The sequence below is a fragment of the Cherax quadricarinatus genome, chromosome 2 (assembly GCF_038502225.1).
Source record: "Cherax quadricarinatus isolate ZL_2023a chromosome 2, ASM3850222v1, whole genome shotgun sequence".
Lineage (NCBI taxonomy): Eukaryota > Metazoa > Arthropoda > Malacostraca > Decapoda > Parastacidae > Cherax > Cherax quadricarinatus.
In genome coordinates, this window is record NC_091293.1 from 74,057,377 (window position 1) to 74,074,782 (window position 17,406).

Below are 17,406 nucleotides of genomic sequence, written 5' to 3' on the forward strand. Positions count from 1 at the left end.
AAGAAGAAAGAGAGAGAGAGAGAAAGAGTGTTTGTATTATGCCATGTAATGGTATCATATAGGTCCCACTGTAGTATCATATAGGTCCAACTGTAGTATCATATAGGTCCCACTGTAGTATCACATAGGTCCCACTGTAATATCATATAGGTCCCACTGTAGTATCACATAGGTCCCACTGTAATATCATATAGGTCCCACTGTAATATCATATAGGTCCCACAGTAGTATCACATAGGTCCCACTGTAGTATCACATAGGTCCCACTGTAGTATCACATAGGTCCCACTGTAGTATCACATAGGTCCCACTGTAGTATCACATAGGTCCCACTGTAGTATCACATAGGTCCCACTGTAGTATTACATAGGTCCCACTGTAGTATCACATAGGTCCCACTGTAGTATCATATAGGTCCCACTGTAATATCATATAGGTCCCACTGTAGTATCACATAGGTCCCACTGTAGTATTACATAGGTCCCACTGTAGTATCACATAGGTCTCACTGTAGTATCACATAGGTCCCACTGTAGTATCACATAGGTCCCACTGTAGTATCACATAGGTCCCACTGTAGTATCATATAGGTCCCACTGTAGTATCACATAGGTCCCACTGTAGTATCACATAGGTCCCACTGTAGTATCACATAGGTCCCACTGTAGTATCACATAGGTCCCACTGTAGTATCACATAGGTCCCACTGTAGTATCACATAGGTCCCACTGTAGTATCACATAGGTCCCACTGTAGTATCACATAGGTCCCACTGTAGTATCACATAGGTCCCACTGTAGTATCACATAGGTCCCACTGTAGTATCACATAGGTCCCACTGTAGTGTCACATAGGTCCCACTGTAGTATCACATAGGTCCCACTGTAGTATCACATAGGTCCCACTGTAGTGTCACATAGGTCCCACTGCAGTATCACATAGGTCCCACTGTAGTATCACATAGGTCCCACTGTAGTATCACATAGGTCCCACTGTAGTATCACATAGGTCCCACTGTAGTATCACATATGTCCCACTGTAGTATCACATAGGTCCCACTGTAGTATCACATAGGTCCCACTGTAGTATCACATAGGTCCCACTGTAGTATCACATAGGTCCCACTGTAGTATCACATAGGTCCCACTGTAGTATCACATAGGTCCCACTGTAGTGCCACATAGGTCCCACTGTAGTGTCACATAGGTCCCACTGTAGTATCACATAGGTCCCACTGTAGTATCACATAGGTCCCACTGTAGTGTCACATAGGTCCCACTGCAGTATCACATAGGTCCCACTGTAGTATCACATAGGTCCCACTGTAGTATCATATAGGTCCCACTGTAGTATCACATAGGTCCCACTGTAGTATCATATAGGTCCCACTGTAATATCAGTGTGGTGCTACTATAATAGGCTTTCCACCACATAGTTTGAACTCTACAAACTTAGGCGGAATCACTTACACAAACCTCCTCAGCTTTTCTACTCCAACATCTCCACATTCTGCTCTTCACTGTTATGTCAGGTGAGAATTTCTCTGGTCAGCTGTTCTGGGAATCACTGGGACTTTCTCACGTCCCGTGATTGCGTCGACATTTGGGTTGATGTCCTCCATTGTTTCATTAACTCTGACTCAATATATATATATATATATATATATATATATATATATATATATATATATATATATATATATATATATATATATATATATATATATATATATATATATATATATTATTTTTTATTATCACACTGGCCGATTCCCACCAAGGCAGGGTGGCCCGAAAAAGAAAAACTTTCACCATCATTCACTCCATCACTGTCTTGCCAGAAGGGTGCTTTACACTACAGTTTTTAAACTGCAACATTAACACCCCTCCTTCAGAGTGCAGGCACTGTACTTCCCATCTCCAGGACTCAAGTCCGGCCTGCCGGTTTCCCTGAATCCCTTCATAAATGTTACTTTGCTCACACTCCAACAGCACGTCAAGTATTAAAAACCATTTGTCTCCATTCACTCCTATCAAACACGCTCATGCATGCCTCCTGGAAGTCCAAGCCCCTCGCACACAAAACCTCCTTTACCCCCTCCCTCCAACCTTTCCTAGGCCGACCCCTACCCCGCCTTCCTTCCACTACAGACTGATACACTCTTGAAGTCATTCTGTTTCGCTCCATTCTCTCTACATGTCCGAACCACCTCAACAACCCTTCCTCAGCCCTCTGGACAACAGTTTTGGTAATCCCGCACCTCCTCCTAACTTCCAAACTACGAATTCTCTGCATTATATTCACACCACACATTGCCCTCAGACATGACATCTCCACTGCCTCCAGCCTTCTCCTCGCTGCAACATTCATCACCCACGCTTCACACCCATATAAGAGCGTTGGTAAAACTATACTCTCATACATTCCCCTCTTTGCCTCCAAGGACAAAGTTCTTTGTCTCCACAGACTCCTAAGTGCACCACTCACTCTTTTTCCCTCATCAATTCTATGATTCACCTCATCTTTCATAGACCCATCCGCTGACACGTCCACTCCCAAATATCTGAATACGTTCACCTCCTCCATACTCTCTCCCTCCAATCTGATATTCAATCTTTCATCACCTAATCTTTTTGTTATCCTCATAACCTTACTCTTTCCTGTATTCACCTTTAATTTTCTTCTTTTGCACACCCTACCAAATTCATCCACCAATCTCTGCAACTTCTCTTCAGAATCTCCCAAGAGCACAGTGTCATCAGCAAAGAGCAGCTGTGACAACTCCCACTTTGTGTGTGATTCTTTATCTTTTAACTCCACGCCTCTTGCCAAGACCCTCGCATTTACTTCTCTTACAACCCCATCTATAAATATATTAAACAACCACGGTGACATCACACATCCTTGTCTAAGGCCTACTTTTACTGGGAAAAAATTTCCCTCTTTCCTACATACTCTAACTTGAGCCTCACTATCCTCGTAAAAACTCTTCACTGCTTTCAGTAACCTACCTCCTACACCATACACTTGCAACATCTGCCACATTGCCCCCCTATCCACCCTGTCATACGCCTTTTCCAAATCCATAAATGCCACAAAGACCTCTTTAGCCTTATCTAAATACTGTTCACTTATATGTTTCACTGTAAACACCTGGTCCACACACCCCCTACCTTTCCTAAAGCCTCCTTGTTCATCTGCTATCCTATTCTCCGTCTTACTCTTAATTCTTTCAATTATAACTCTACCATACACTTTACCAGGTACACTCAACAGACTTATCCCCCTATAATTTTTGCACTCTCTTTTATCCCCTTTGCCTTTATACAAAGGAACTATGCATGCTCTCTGCCAATCCCTAGGTACCTTACCCTCTTCCATACATTTATTAAATAATTGCACCAACCACTCCAAAACTATATCCCCACCTGCTTTTAACATTTCTATCTTTATCCCATCAATCCCGGCTGTCTTACCCCCTTTCATTTTACCTACTGCCTCACGAACTTCCCCCACACTCACAACTGGCTCTTCCTCACTCCTACAAGATGTTATTCCTCCTTGCCCTATACACGAAATCACAGCTTCCCTATCTTCATCAACATTTAACAATTCCTCAAAATATTCCCTCCATCTTCCCAATACCTCTAACTCTCCATTTAATAACTCTCCTCTCCTATTTTTAACTGACAAATCCATTTGTTCTTTAGGCTTTCTTAACTTGTTAATCTCACTCCAAAACTTTTTCTTATTTTCAACAAAATTTGTTGATAACATCTCACCCACTCTCTCATTTGCTCTCTTTTTACATTGCTTCACCACTCTCTTAACCTCTCTCTTTTTCTCCATATACTCTTCCCTCCTTGCATCACTTCTACTTTGTAAAAACTTCTCATATGCTAACTTTTTCTCCCTTACTACTCTCTTTACATCATCATTCCACCAATCGCTCCTCTTCCCTCCTGCACCCACTTTCCTGTAACCACAAACTTCTGCTGAACACTCTAACACTACATTTTTAATCCTACCCCATACCTCTTCGACCCCATTGCCTATGCTCTCATTTGCCCATCTATCCTCCAATAGCTGTTTATATCTTACCCTAACTGCCTCCTCTTTTAGTTTATAAACCTTCACCTCTCTCTTCCCTGATGCTTCTATTCTCCTTGTATCCCATCTACCTTTTACTCTCAGTGTAGCTACAACTAGAAAGTGATCTGATATATCTGTGGCCCCTCTATAAACATGTACATCCTGAAGTCTACTCAGCAGTCTTTTATCTACCAATACATAATCCAACAAACTACTGTCATTTCGCCCTACATCATATCTTGTATACTTATTTATCCTCTTTTTCTTAAAATATGTATTACCTATAACTAAACCCCTTTCTATACAAAGTTCAATCAAAGGGCTCCCATTATCATTTACACCTGGCACCCCAAACTTACCTACCACACCCTCTCTAAAAGTTTCTCCTACTTTAGCATTCAGGTCCCCTACCACAATTACTCTCTCACTTGGTTCAAAGGCTCCTATACATTCACTTAACATCTCCCAAAATCTCTCTCTCTCCTCTGCATTCCTCTCTTCTCCAGGTGCATACACGCTTATTATGACCCACTTCTCGCATCCAACCTTTACTTTAATCCACATAATTCTTGAATTTACACATTCATATTCTCTTTTCTCCTTCCATAACTGATCATTTAACATTACTGCTACCCCTTCCTTTGCTCTAACTCTCTCAGATACTCCAGATTTAATCCCATTTATTTCCCCCCACTGAAACTCTCCTACCCCCTTCAGCTTTGTTTCGCTTAGAGCCAGGACATCCAACTTCTTTTCATTCATAACATCAGCAATCATCTGTTTCTTGTCATCCGCACTACATCCACGCACATTTAAGCAACCCAGTTTTATAAAGTTTTTCTTCTTCTCTTTTTTAGTAAATGTATACAGGAGAAGGGGTTACTAGCCCATTGCTCCCGGCATTTTAGTCGCCTCATACGACACGCATGGCTTACGGAGGAAAGATTCTTTTCCACTTCCCCATGGACAATAGAAGAAATAAAAAAGGACAAGAGCTATTTAGAAAAAGGAGAAAAACCTAGATGTATGTATATATATATATGCATGTGCGTGTCTGTGAAGTGTGACCAAAGTGTAAGTATGAGTAGCAAGATATCCCTGTTATCTAGCGTGTTTATGAGACAGAAAAAGAAACCAGCAATCCTACCATCATGCAAAACAATTACAGGTTTTTGTTTCACAGTCATCTGGCAGGACGGTAGTACTTCCCTGGGTGGTTGCTGTCTACCAACCTACTACCTATATATATATATATATATATATATATATATATATATATATATATATATATATATATATATATTTTACGCACCTTGTTTTCTGATTATTTTTCTCACTCTAAACTACTTTTATCACGACGTGTTTCTGGTCCTGCTGCGTCTCTTTCAGGATAAGCTGCATGAACTGGAAATAATGCAGGATGAAGAACTATTCAGTAGCTCTTAAGAAACTACAGATAATTATATTTTGGAAGCAAATATTTGTTTGATGGTAAATGCCTTCTTATTCTTTCCTGGGACTGATGAAAAGGACCAACAATCCTTCCAAAGTGCAAAACTTTTAACAGTCATACTTCTCATACTCGTAACTAAACGACAGTATCTCTTTGGATGAATACTGTGTATTATTTTCAATATTCAGATTATTATTTACTAGTATAAAAAAAAAGTTTAACTCCATTTGGCTATTGAAAAGTTTCTATTTTTCCCCTTTTCTTATAACACTATAGTCATTTAATACTTGAATTTATTACAGGTTTGTGGACTGGGAAACTCCTTATAGTAAGATTAAGCTCTGTATCATAATCCTTAGTCCACTTTAGCGCAGCATATTATCTGAAGGCTTTACGAATGTTTTTTTTTTATTCTAACAGACACTTTTTTATTGTATGCGGCTAATGGAGGATCAGATTGTGTATAGAGAGTTACACACCAAACAATCACCAATATTTCAGTATGGAATTGCCATCATTTTCTCCATACTTCTAGTACCTTTTTAATTAGTTATCCCTGAAAGTTTTTCCTGACGAGGATGCCTGGATTTTTCTTCCTTCTACTTTTAGGTTTTCTTTAGCTCATAACTCGATAATACTTCATCCAATCGCCTTCAAATTCTCAACATCTGTATTCAATAACGAGAACCAAGTTCTGGAACAATTAGCATGTTCACTGCCCTATGACCAAAGTTGTTAAACACATTTCCAGCATCCTGGAATGGCTGAGGTAACTTCCAAACTCCTCAGCGGCGTAGTTTCAAACGGTCAAAAAAGTGTCAAAAATATGACGACGGTGGAGAGTTACATTCTGACGTGCTGGTGCAAATTTGGCGGTTTCATGTGTATAATGGTGTGAAATTTTTTATTTCCGTTTAATCACTTTAACTAATTGTCAATTTGCTTCTTCGGAACGGTTTCAATATTTATTGGCTGATGCATCTTAGGGCGAGGATACTACCAGTTAAATTTTGTTTGCGTCCAGATGAATTTATTGATGTGGTAAAACAGCGAAAAATAACTTGGAATCGTTGGGATCCGTACCATAATTGGATTATAACCAAAGAAAGCGCTACACCAACAAGGGCCATGCAGCTATCATAACTGGAGAATGACTCACTGGATCGGCTTCAAATTTCCACCACTGGTGTGGCTTCCTAACCACAAGTCTCACACTGCTATTGGGTGTCATAAATCCCAATTTACTATTTTCAATGAATAATTAATGAAATTAATATTTTTCAACGACTAATGCCTCTTTTGCATTGCTTTAGAATATTACTGACGACTCATTCTGTTTTAAGGATAATAACGCAGAAATTTAGTCCAGATTCATGCATATTTGAAAATTTACTGAAATAGTTAAAAAATCGGAATCGTTAGAATCAGATCAATTACTCAAGAAAGCGTTTTCTGATCGGCTTCAAACTTTTAGCATTGGTGAGTTTTATTAAAATACAGCTTCTTACTTACACTCAGGTGTGTAAATTTTAATTTGTCAATTTTATTAAGCAAATTGTTTCCCATGTAATAACTATTTATTGCTTTTTCTGATCAACTTCAACCTCTGAAACCTGGCGTATCTTAATAAACGCTGGCGTATCTTAATAAACGCTGGCGTATCTTAATAAACGCTGGCGTATCTTAATAAACGCTGGCGTATCTTAATAAACACTGGCATATCTTAATAAACGCTGGCGTATCTTAATTAACGCTGGCGTATCTTAATTAACGCTGGCGTATCTTAATTAACGCTGGCGTATCTTAATTAACGCTGGCGTATCTTAATTAACGCTGGCGTATCTTAATTAACGCTGGCGTATCTTAATTAACGCTGGCGTATCTTAATTAACGCTGGCGTATCTTAATTAACGCTGGCGTATCTTAATTAACGCTGGCGTATCTTAATTAACGCTGGCGTATCTTAATTAACGCTGGCGTATCTTAATTAACGCTGGCGTATCTTAATTAACGCTGGCGTATCTTAATTAACGCTGGTGTATCTTAATAAACGCTGGCGTATCTTAATAAACGCTGGCGTATCTTAATTAACGCTGGCGTATCTTAATTAACGCTGGCGTATCTTAATTAACGCTGGTGTATCTTAATACACGCTGGTGTATCTTAATTAACGCTGGTGTATCTTAATAAACGCTGGCGTATCTTAATTAACGCTGGCGTATCTTAATAAACGCTGGTGTATCTTAATAAACGCTGGCGTATCTTAATAAACGCTGGCGTATCTTAATAAACGCTGGCGTATCTTAATAAACGCTGGTGTATCTTAATAAACGCTGGTGTATCTTAATAAACGCTGGTGTATCTTAATAAACGCTGGTGTATCTTAATAAACGCTGGTGTATCTTAATAAACGCTGGCGTATCTTAATAAACGCTGGTGTATCTTAATAAACGCTGGTGTATCTTAATAAACGCTGGTGTATCTTAATAAACGCTGGTGTATCTTAATAAACGCTGGCGTATCTTAATAAGCGCTGGTGTATCTTGTTAAACGCTGGCGTATCTTAATAAACACTGGTGTATCTTAATAAACGCTGGCGTATCTTAATAAACGCTGGTGTATCTTAATAAATGCTGGCGTATCTTAATAAATGCTGGCGTATCTTAATAAACGCTGGGGTATCTTAATAAATGCTGGCGTATCTTAATAAATGCTGGCATATCTTAATAAACGCTGGCGTATCTTAATAAATGCTGGCATATCTTAATAAATGCTGGCGTATCTTAATAAATGCTGGCGTATCTTAATAAATGCTGGCATATCTTAATAAACGCTGGCGTATCTTAATAAATGCTGGCATATCTTAATAAATGCTGGCGTATCTTAATAAATGCTGGCGTATCTTAATAAACGCTGGCGTATCTTAATAAATGCTGGCGTATCTTAATAAATGCTGGCATATCTTAATAAATGCTGGCGTATCTTAATAAACGCTGGCGTATCTTAATAAACGCTGGCGTATCTTAATAAATGCTGGCGTATCTTAATAAATGCTGGCATATCTTAATAAATGCTGGCGTATCTTTATAGACGCTGGCGTATCTTAATAAATTGTGAGCTGTGTGGGTTTTAATTTGCCATTTGTTGCCATTTTTACCAAAACAAATCGAAATAAAATATTTTTCCCTACATGACTATAAAGAATTTTAATTAGAATGTAAGTGAGAAAAGTAAACTAAAAAATATAGAGAAAACTGCGTATATTTCGGAATATTTTTTAGCATTTTTATTTATCTTTTTTTCCTTTATTACTTGTGAACGCCTTGTACGATCGGCTTCAAACCTTCAACGCAAGTGTAATGTAGCCAAGGGAAGATTCACGGTGCTATTTGCATACGTGGATGCCCTATGCCTTTTCTGTATAGGCCATTTCCATATTTTTCTTTCCGTGTGATTAAGGGAGAAAGGCTTCTCTAATCGGCCATTTTTCCACTTCTAACTTCGAAATAGTATAGTATTGTTTCACCTTTTTGTATTATTTTCCCGTTGATGCTAGTGAGGGGCTCCTGATCCAAGTAACTGGACTTATCTTCCCATTGTTTGAATCGAATTTAAATGCCTTCCGTTCCACAGGCACTATGTGGCCCCTATGGGTTTAGGCGCTTTCCTCTGATTAAATGTAACAAATATTTATTGTACCAGTTTTTAATGGCTGATGAATCGCATCAAATGGGTTTGATGGGTTTAATGGGCTGATGCATCGTTTTATGGGTTTAGGCTGTGTTGGCACAAATTTTGATGGATTCTGTGTGAAAACTGGAAAATGCATTTAAACTTTTAGTACCAATGTGTTTTCCTCAAGGGAAACGATATCTTAATTCTGGGTTGTGTAAGCTATCTTGTGTCAGTTTTATTAATAACACTGGTATGTGTAAGATAATGGAGAATATTTCTTCTGATCAGAAATAAGTCACAATGGTTGACTTTATCCTAAGTAAAATTAGCTTAATATTCTTTTATGTGACTGTAACAGCTGTGTGCCCTCAAGACCACTCGTAAACATTTGCTTGTGATATGCACTAAGCTTTCTTAAAATTAACTTTCTTAAAATCTGGTTAATCTTACTTTTAAATAATTTTGGATTGATTTTAACCTGTGATGGTCCCAGTTCACTTTTCTGGAAGAAACTGTAAGATTATAAACACTACTTTTCATGTGATAATTTCTGAGTGCTACATCCGATTAGCATCAACACTTCCATGCTCAAAGCCTGATAATTCAACTTTTGAGCAGCTTCAAGCTTAATGTGCTTGTGTATATTATGAAATTGGTCTCTTTGATCTCTTTAAATAGCTTCAATTAGATTTAAACTACATGCTCTAATTTACAGTTATTACTGCAGAAATTTGGATATTACGTACCATGTGACGACCTATAAATGTCTCTTCTGTCTCCTTTCAGATCCTCAACACTAATATTTAGCTGCATTATCAACTTATGCCGCACTTGCGCTAGAATTAGCAAAGTATGTCATTGGCAAGGAAGAGCTTGAGAGAGAGAGAGAGAGAGAGAGAGAGAGAGAGAGAGAGAGAGAGAGAGAGAGAGAGAGAGAGAGAGAGAGAGAGAGAGAGAGAGAGAGAGAGGCATATGGGTGATGTTCAAAAGTGGGCCATTGCTAAATGGGAGGTGGACACTAAAAGAAAGCTAGCATCAGGTAGGGTAGGCTCCAAAATCTGGTGGTCCCTGGTCAAGAACAGACAAGGTTATCTGCCTGATGAATTTATTCCACCTCTAAATCGACAGGATGGGACCACCTCTACTAGTAGTCAAGAGAAGGCGGACCTCTTTGCTGAACACTTTGCTACCAAAATGCAAGTTCCTGATCCAGCAAGGGACCCTCCTTGGCTAGCTGCAAGAACTGTGTCAAAACTGTCATTGGTGACAATAAGGCAGGAGGAGGTGCATTTCCTTCTTAAATCGCTTGACCAAGAAAAGGCTGTGGGCCCAGACAAGTTGAGCCCAAGATTGTTGAGAAGATGTGCAGACCAGCTAGCAGCACCTCTAACTCGCATCTTTCAGCACTGCCTAGTACAGTGTAAATGGCCCTCTCTATGGAAAGAGGCAAATGTAGTCCCTGTTAACAAAAAGAAGAGCAGAGCAGAAATCAGCAACTGCAGACCAGTGTCACTCCTGTCAATCACTGGTAAGATCCTTGAGACAATAATCTCAAGACAAATGACAGAGTTTTTTGACTACCACTCACTACTTTGTGATCGTCAATTTGGCTTCAGGAAAGGTTACTCTGCTGCTGATCTGTTGTTAAACCTTTCCACTAAGTGGCACCAGTCACTGGATGAATCCAAAGTCAGCTGTGTGGTAGCACTGGACATTGCTGGTGCTTTCGACCGGGTGTGGCACCAGGGCCTCCTAGCAAAACTTCAAGCACTGGGAATTGCAGGCTCTACGCTATGTCTCCTCAGTGATTACCTTCATGGTAGATCTCTAAGTGTAGTTCTCAATGGAACGGAATCAGCAAGACATCCTATTGGGGCAAGTGTTCCACAAGGAAGCGTGCTGGGTCGATTGTTATGGAATGTCTACTTCAACGACCTTCTTCATCTCATCCCAGAATCACATGCATATGCAGACGACTGTACACTGACATTCATTTATCCAAGAGAAGAAATGCCAGCTGCTCTAAGCTACATCAATCACCAGCTGAGAGATATATCAGCTTGGGGAAATAGATGGCAAGTAACATTTGCACCTGAGAAAAGGCAAATGATGATCGTCTCTAGGCACCATGATGGTAATGCTGGTGCAGTAGTAAGGATGAATGGGAGGGTGTTGGCACCTGGAGAAGAAGTTGATATCCTTGGGGTGAAATTTGACTCCAAACTAACCATGAAGAACCATGTTGTAAATCTTGCAAACAAGGCAGCCAGGAAGCTTACAGCACTTCGCCGTATCTCGCATCTGCTTGACAGTAGGGGTTGCAAGATCCTGTACGAGGCACAAGTACGCTCACACTTTGAATATGCTCCACTTTCTTGGTTTGCCTGCCCCCCCTCTCATCTGCGACTGCTTGACAGAGTAGAGAACAGAGCAAGACGTCTCATCTCTCGCCTGGACCCATCCTGGATAGATCTGTCATTTCAGCAGAGCCTTCAACATAGGAGGGATGTGGGTGGCCTTACTGATATGTACAAGGCCAATATTGTCAAAGTACCACACTTGGATCCACTTCGAGGACAGCGTGAAACAAGCTTTTATGCCACAAGACGGGCAGAAAGCAGCAACTTCACTCTGGCTGTACCCTTCTCCAGAACATCACTCCATCTGAGATCATACATACCCAGGATGACTAGAGTATGGAACACATTCGTACAGCATAATGATGTCAACGAGATAAAGTCAGTTGATCAAATGAAAATGCTAGCCCACAGATGGCTCCAACTTCATCCTGTTCCCTACTTGTATGTCTCATAACAATAAAAATGCTTTCAAATGAGCTGATGTAGGTAACAGCTCTTAGCTTGCCAATAAAGTTAGGAATCCTTAACCTGTAAATAGCTTGTCAATAAAGCTAGGGATCCTTAACCTTGTCAAACCCTGTGTAAAAAAAAAAAAAAAAAAAAGAGAGAGAGAGAGAGAGAGAGAGAGAGAGAGAGAGAGAGAGAGAGAGAGAGAGAGAGAGAGAGAGAGAGAGAGAGAGAGAGAGAGAGAGAGAGAAGGCAATAGGTGCAAATCAGTGTATTCTAGCACAAAAGAGACGTGAATTTAAAGTGAATAATTGTCAGCCAGAGCAAACACGTAATGTATTTACCAGGTGTTCCAAGGCAGCGGGGACCACGAACTTGAGTCACCTCGTGCAGTTAGTGTTGCTGGAAGAATTTTTAGATTCTATTATCTCAGATGTTCGAGTTTTTCTTGAAGAAATACACTTGTATCTCTATCTGAAATAGCTAAACTAGCGGATACCTTTTTAAGTGAACAGACATTTGTTCTTCAAGACATTACTCTGTAGAAAAAGAGAATCAGAATATTTCACTTGATGTTAGAAGTAACCATCGTCTACATTTCTACAAGGAGCAGCCACATGTACATACTTTCAAGGGTAAATCATCTTAACCTTCGAAGTATAAATACTGCAACAAATTCGGCCATGCGATCTCAGATTGTTTTAAATTACAAAAATACTCTTCATCTAATGGTAAGTCTGAGTACTCGGGTAAGAGAAACAATAGGAAAACTTATAAGAGACATTTCATTTGTAGTGTTCCATGATGATTTTGAAAGTGTGTGACCTGTGACTATTACTACGTTAAGGAACTCTGGTGCATGTTGTCAACAGGCGATGTTCTTAAGTTTCGTAAGGCACTTATTTCAACAAATTTTGGATAAATTTTGGTGAGAGATTAATAAAGTGAGAAAGAATAGAAAGCAAGTTGACTTGGCAATTAAAAATGAAAGAGGGGAGATGTAAGATGGCGAGTAACGGGAAGGTGGGAAAGAATACTTTGAGGAACTGTTAAATGTTGAAAATGAAAGGGAGACAGTGATATGTATTTGACAAGGATGAATATCTGGTAAAAGTAAGAAAGGGCTATACGGGAATGTTGGAGAGGGTGAGACAATGGGCAGACTGAAGGAGGGTAAAGCACCTACGACCGTTGGGATTAAGAGTGGGATGCTAAAAGCAAGGAAGGATATGGTTTTGGAGTGGCTGCTCAACATATGTGTCTTTTTTTTCTGGTGTCTTTTTTTCTGTCTCATACACATGCAAGATTTCAGGTACGTCTTGCTACTTCTACTTACACTTAGGTCACACTACACATACATGTACAAGCATATATATACACACCCCTCTGGGTTTTCTTCTATTTTCTTTCTAGTTCTTGTTCTTGTTTATTTCCATTATCTCCATAGGGAAGTGGAACAGAATTCTTCCTCCGTAAGCCATGCGTGTTGTAAGAGGCGACTAAAATGCCTTGAGCAAGGGGCTAGTAACCCCTTCTCCTGTATTTATTACTAAATGTAAAAGGAGAAACTTTCGTTTTTCCTTTTGGGCCACCCTGCCTCAGTGGGATACGGCCGGTGTGTTGAAAGAAGAAAAAAAGATGCATAAAAGAAGAAAATCAGAAACTATGCATAGTTCCTGTATAAAAGGGAAAAAGAGCATAAAAAATAATATAAGAAAGCTAGGCGTATTAACCTGTTGAGAATACCAGGTAAAGCGTATGGCAAAATTATTAATGAAAGAGTTAAGAATAATACAAAAAAGATGGCTGACAGAGGATCAATGAGGATTTAGGAAAGGCCTGGGATGTATAGACCAAATGAACAGTACTTAGATAAGAGTAAAGTATACTATATATCACATTTATGGATTTAGAAAGGGCATTGTATAAGGAATATTGGGAATCAATGTAGCAGATGTTGCAATCGCATGTAGTATGTATAGGCCACTAAAATCAGTAAAGAGTAGTTATACGAAGAGCGAGTCTCAAATTAAGGTATGTTTGAGAGAAGGGGATTGATTAATGATTCTCAACACGGTTTTACAAAGGGGCGTTCCTGTCTTACGAATTTACTAACTTTTTTCACTAAGGTGTTTGAGGAGGTAGATCATGGTAATGAATATGATATTGTGTATATGGACTTCAGTAAGGCTTTCGATAGAGTTCCACACCAGAGGCTATTGAGGAAACTTAGGGCACACGGAATAGGAGGAGAAATTTTTTCCTGGGTAGAGGCATGGCTGACAAATAGACAGCAGAGAGTTTGCATAAATGGGAAGAAATCAGAATGGGGGCACGTCATAAGCGGTGTTCCTCAGGGGTCAGTGTTGGGCCCGTTGTTGTTCACAATTTACATAAACGACATAGATGAGGGAATAAATAGCGACATAAGCAAATTTGCTGATGACACCAAAATAGGCCGTCCAATTCATTCTAATGAGGACATTAGAGCACTCCAGGATGATTTGAATAGACTGATGCAATGGTCGGAGAAGTGGCAGATGCAGTTTAATATTGACAAATGCAAAGTTGTAAATGTTGGACAGTTAAATAACCATGCCACATATAAACTAAATAATGTAGATCTTAATACTACCGATTGCGAAAAGGATTTAGGAGTTCTGGTTAGCAGTAACCTAAAACCAAGACAACAGTGCATTAGTGTTCGCAATAAGGCTAACAGAATTCTTGGCTTCATATCAAGAAGTATAAATAATAGAAGTCCTCGGGTTGTTCTTCAACTCTAAATATCCTTGGTTAGGACTCATTTAGACTATGCTGCTCAGTTCTGGTCACCGTATTACAGAATGGATATAAATGCTCTGGAAAACGTACAAAGGAGGATGACAAAGATGATCCCATGTATCAGAAATCTTCCCTATGAGGATAGATTGAAGGCCCTGAATCTGCACTCTCTCGAAAGGCGTAGAATTAGGGGGGGTATGATCGAGGTGTATAAATGGAAAACAGGAATAAATAAAGGGGATGTAAATAGTGTGCTGAAAATTTCCAGCCAAGACAGGACTCGCAGCAATGGTTTCAAGTTGGAAAAATTCAGATTCAGGAAGGATATAGGAAAGCACTGGTTTGGTAATAGAGTTGTGGATGAGTGGAACAAACTCCCGAGTACAGTTATTGAAGCTAAAACGTTGTGTAGTTTTAAAAATAGGTTAGATAAATACATGAGTGGGTGTGGGTGGGTGTGAGTTGGACCTGACTAGCTTGTGCTGCTGGGTCTGGTACAGTGCTCCATGGCAATATAAACACAAATGCAGTATAATGTGATCCTTTATTGACTACGTTTCGCCCACACAGTGGGCTTTTTCAAGTCACAAACAGAACTGTTTGTGACTTGAAAAAGCCCACTGTGTGGGCGAAACGTAGTCAATAAAGGATCACATTATACTGCATTTGTGTTTAAATTGCCATTGTGTCGGTATTTTATACCATTTATTTCCACAGTGCTCCTTCCTTGAGTGGAGGTGACCAGACTGGGTGGGTCATTGGTCTAATTCGTGAGGAGGGGGAGACGTAGACCTGCTCCTCATGGGTCAGTAGGCCTGTTGCAGTGTTCATTCTGTCTTATGTTCTTATGTTCTTATGTTCTTATGTTCTTAAATTAGGCCATGAAGAAGGATGTGCAATGTCACATGGCTGTTTAAAATATTTATTCATGAGTTGAAAAAAGAAGTTAATGATGAGGGATTAAAAGTTAATGAAACTAATACGAAGTGGGAGTTTAACTGGTTGTCTTTGCCAGTGATACAGTTCTTTGGGGAGATTCCGAAGAGAAATTTAAAAGGTTGGAAGAAGAATTTGGGAGAATGTGTAAAAGATGGAAATTACAAGTGAACACAGAAAAAAGCAAAGTGAGGAGAATAGCAAAAAACATTGGATATCAGATAAAAGGGAGAAAGAATAGAGATGAATGGGACTGTGAAAGACCCACACAATACTTTCAGAGGAAAAAGGTGGGTGGAATGTTTAGGTATTTTAGTAAGGAAAAAAGTTTTATCAACGGAGGTAAAAATGAAAATGTACTAGAGTAGTGGTACCAATACGTCTGCATAAAAGTGTGACCTGTGTTTTAATCTTTGCAGCGAAGAAGCAGTGGAGATGTCATGCTTGAAAGCAATGTGTGGCGTGGATATTAAAAAATAAATTAGGAAATTAGAAATCAGAAAATATTGTGGAGTTACAAAAGGTATTTCTTGTTGAACTGAAGAGGGGTTGTAAAAGTGGTCTGGGCCTATAGAGAGTGTCTCAGAGAGGATAACCGAAAGTGTGAAATTGTGTATAAAGTAATGGTTCAGGGAAGGAGGGGTAAGGATTGTTCATGGAAGGGTATGATGGAAGGTGTGAAGCAGGTTTTGAGCGCAGGTTGAACATCCAACAGGCGTGTATGAGAGTGTAAGATAGGAATCAGTAGAGATAAGTGGTTTAAATAACTTGATGTGCTGTTGGAGTGTCAGCAAGTTAATAATGACAAAGGAATTTAGGGAAACAGCTGGACGAATATGAGTCTGGAGGTAGGAAGCGCAGTGCTTACACTGAGAATATGTGATGTTGCTGTTCTTAGAGACATGAAATGTGATTTATGTACACTCTTGAATTTTCCTTTTATTGGAGTTTGCTCTACCTTAGTGGAATACAGCCGGTGTGGTAAAAAAAATGGGAGATTTACAGTGGAAAAATACTATTTTTCTCAGTGCAGCTTCACACTGGCAAGAACCAGTCCTAAGCAACATAAAATAATGGTACACTTACCCGTCTATGAGTGGGAACTCTGCAAGAATTTTCTTGGCGAATTCTAGTCTTGTATCAAGTGACTGTGAAGGGTCGCCCCTGAAGGCGAGAGGCACTCCCACGCCCACACCCGCCGTGGCCGCCACCAGGAACACCAGCCCCACCAACCACCAGTGTCTGGTGCTTAGTTCACCACCTGCAACAACACAAGTTATGGTCACCAAGCTGCTACCCACCAGCCCCACCATCACATACCCCACCACCACCACCACGAACCCCACCACTAGCCCCACCACCACACCGTCCCCACTACCACCACCCCCACCACCGCACCGTCCCCACTACCACCACCCCCACCACAACACCGCCCACCCCACCACCACACCGCCCACCCCACCACCACACCGCCCACCCCACCACCAGTCGGACCACCAGCAGCCCCACCACCATTCCCACTAACTACAAATGTCTGGTGCTCAGTTCACCACCTGCAACAACACAAGTTATGGTCACCAAACTACTACCCACCATCCCCATCATCAGCCAAACACCATCCCCCACCTCACCAGCCCCACAATCTGACCCCACACCACC

The 17,406-nt window shown here is 40.1% G+C and overlaps 1 protein-coding gene across 1 annotated transcript in view; it reads right to left on the bottom strand.

Annotated features, from left to right (window-relative positions):
- The window catches only part of LOC128695773 (dipeptidase 1), an 839,310-nt gene that overhangs the window by 618,120 nt on the left and 203,784 nt on the right, over positions 1–17,406 (bottom strand). Inside the window, exon 3 of the mRNA XM_070088924.1 lies at positions 16,834–17,008. Coding sequence (XP_069945025.1) covers positions 16,834–17,008 — 175 coding nt within the window. The remainder of the gene's footprint in view (positions 1–16,833; positions 17,009–17,406) is intronic.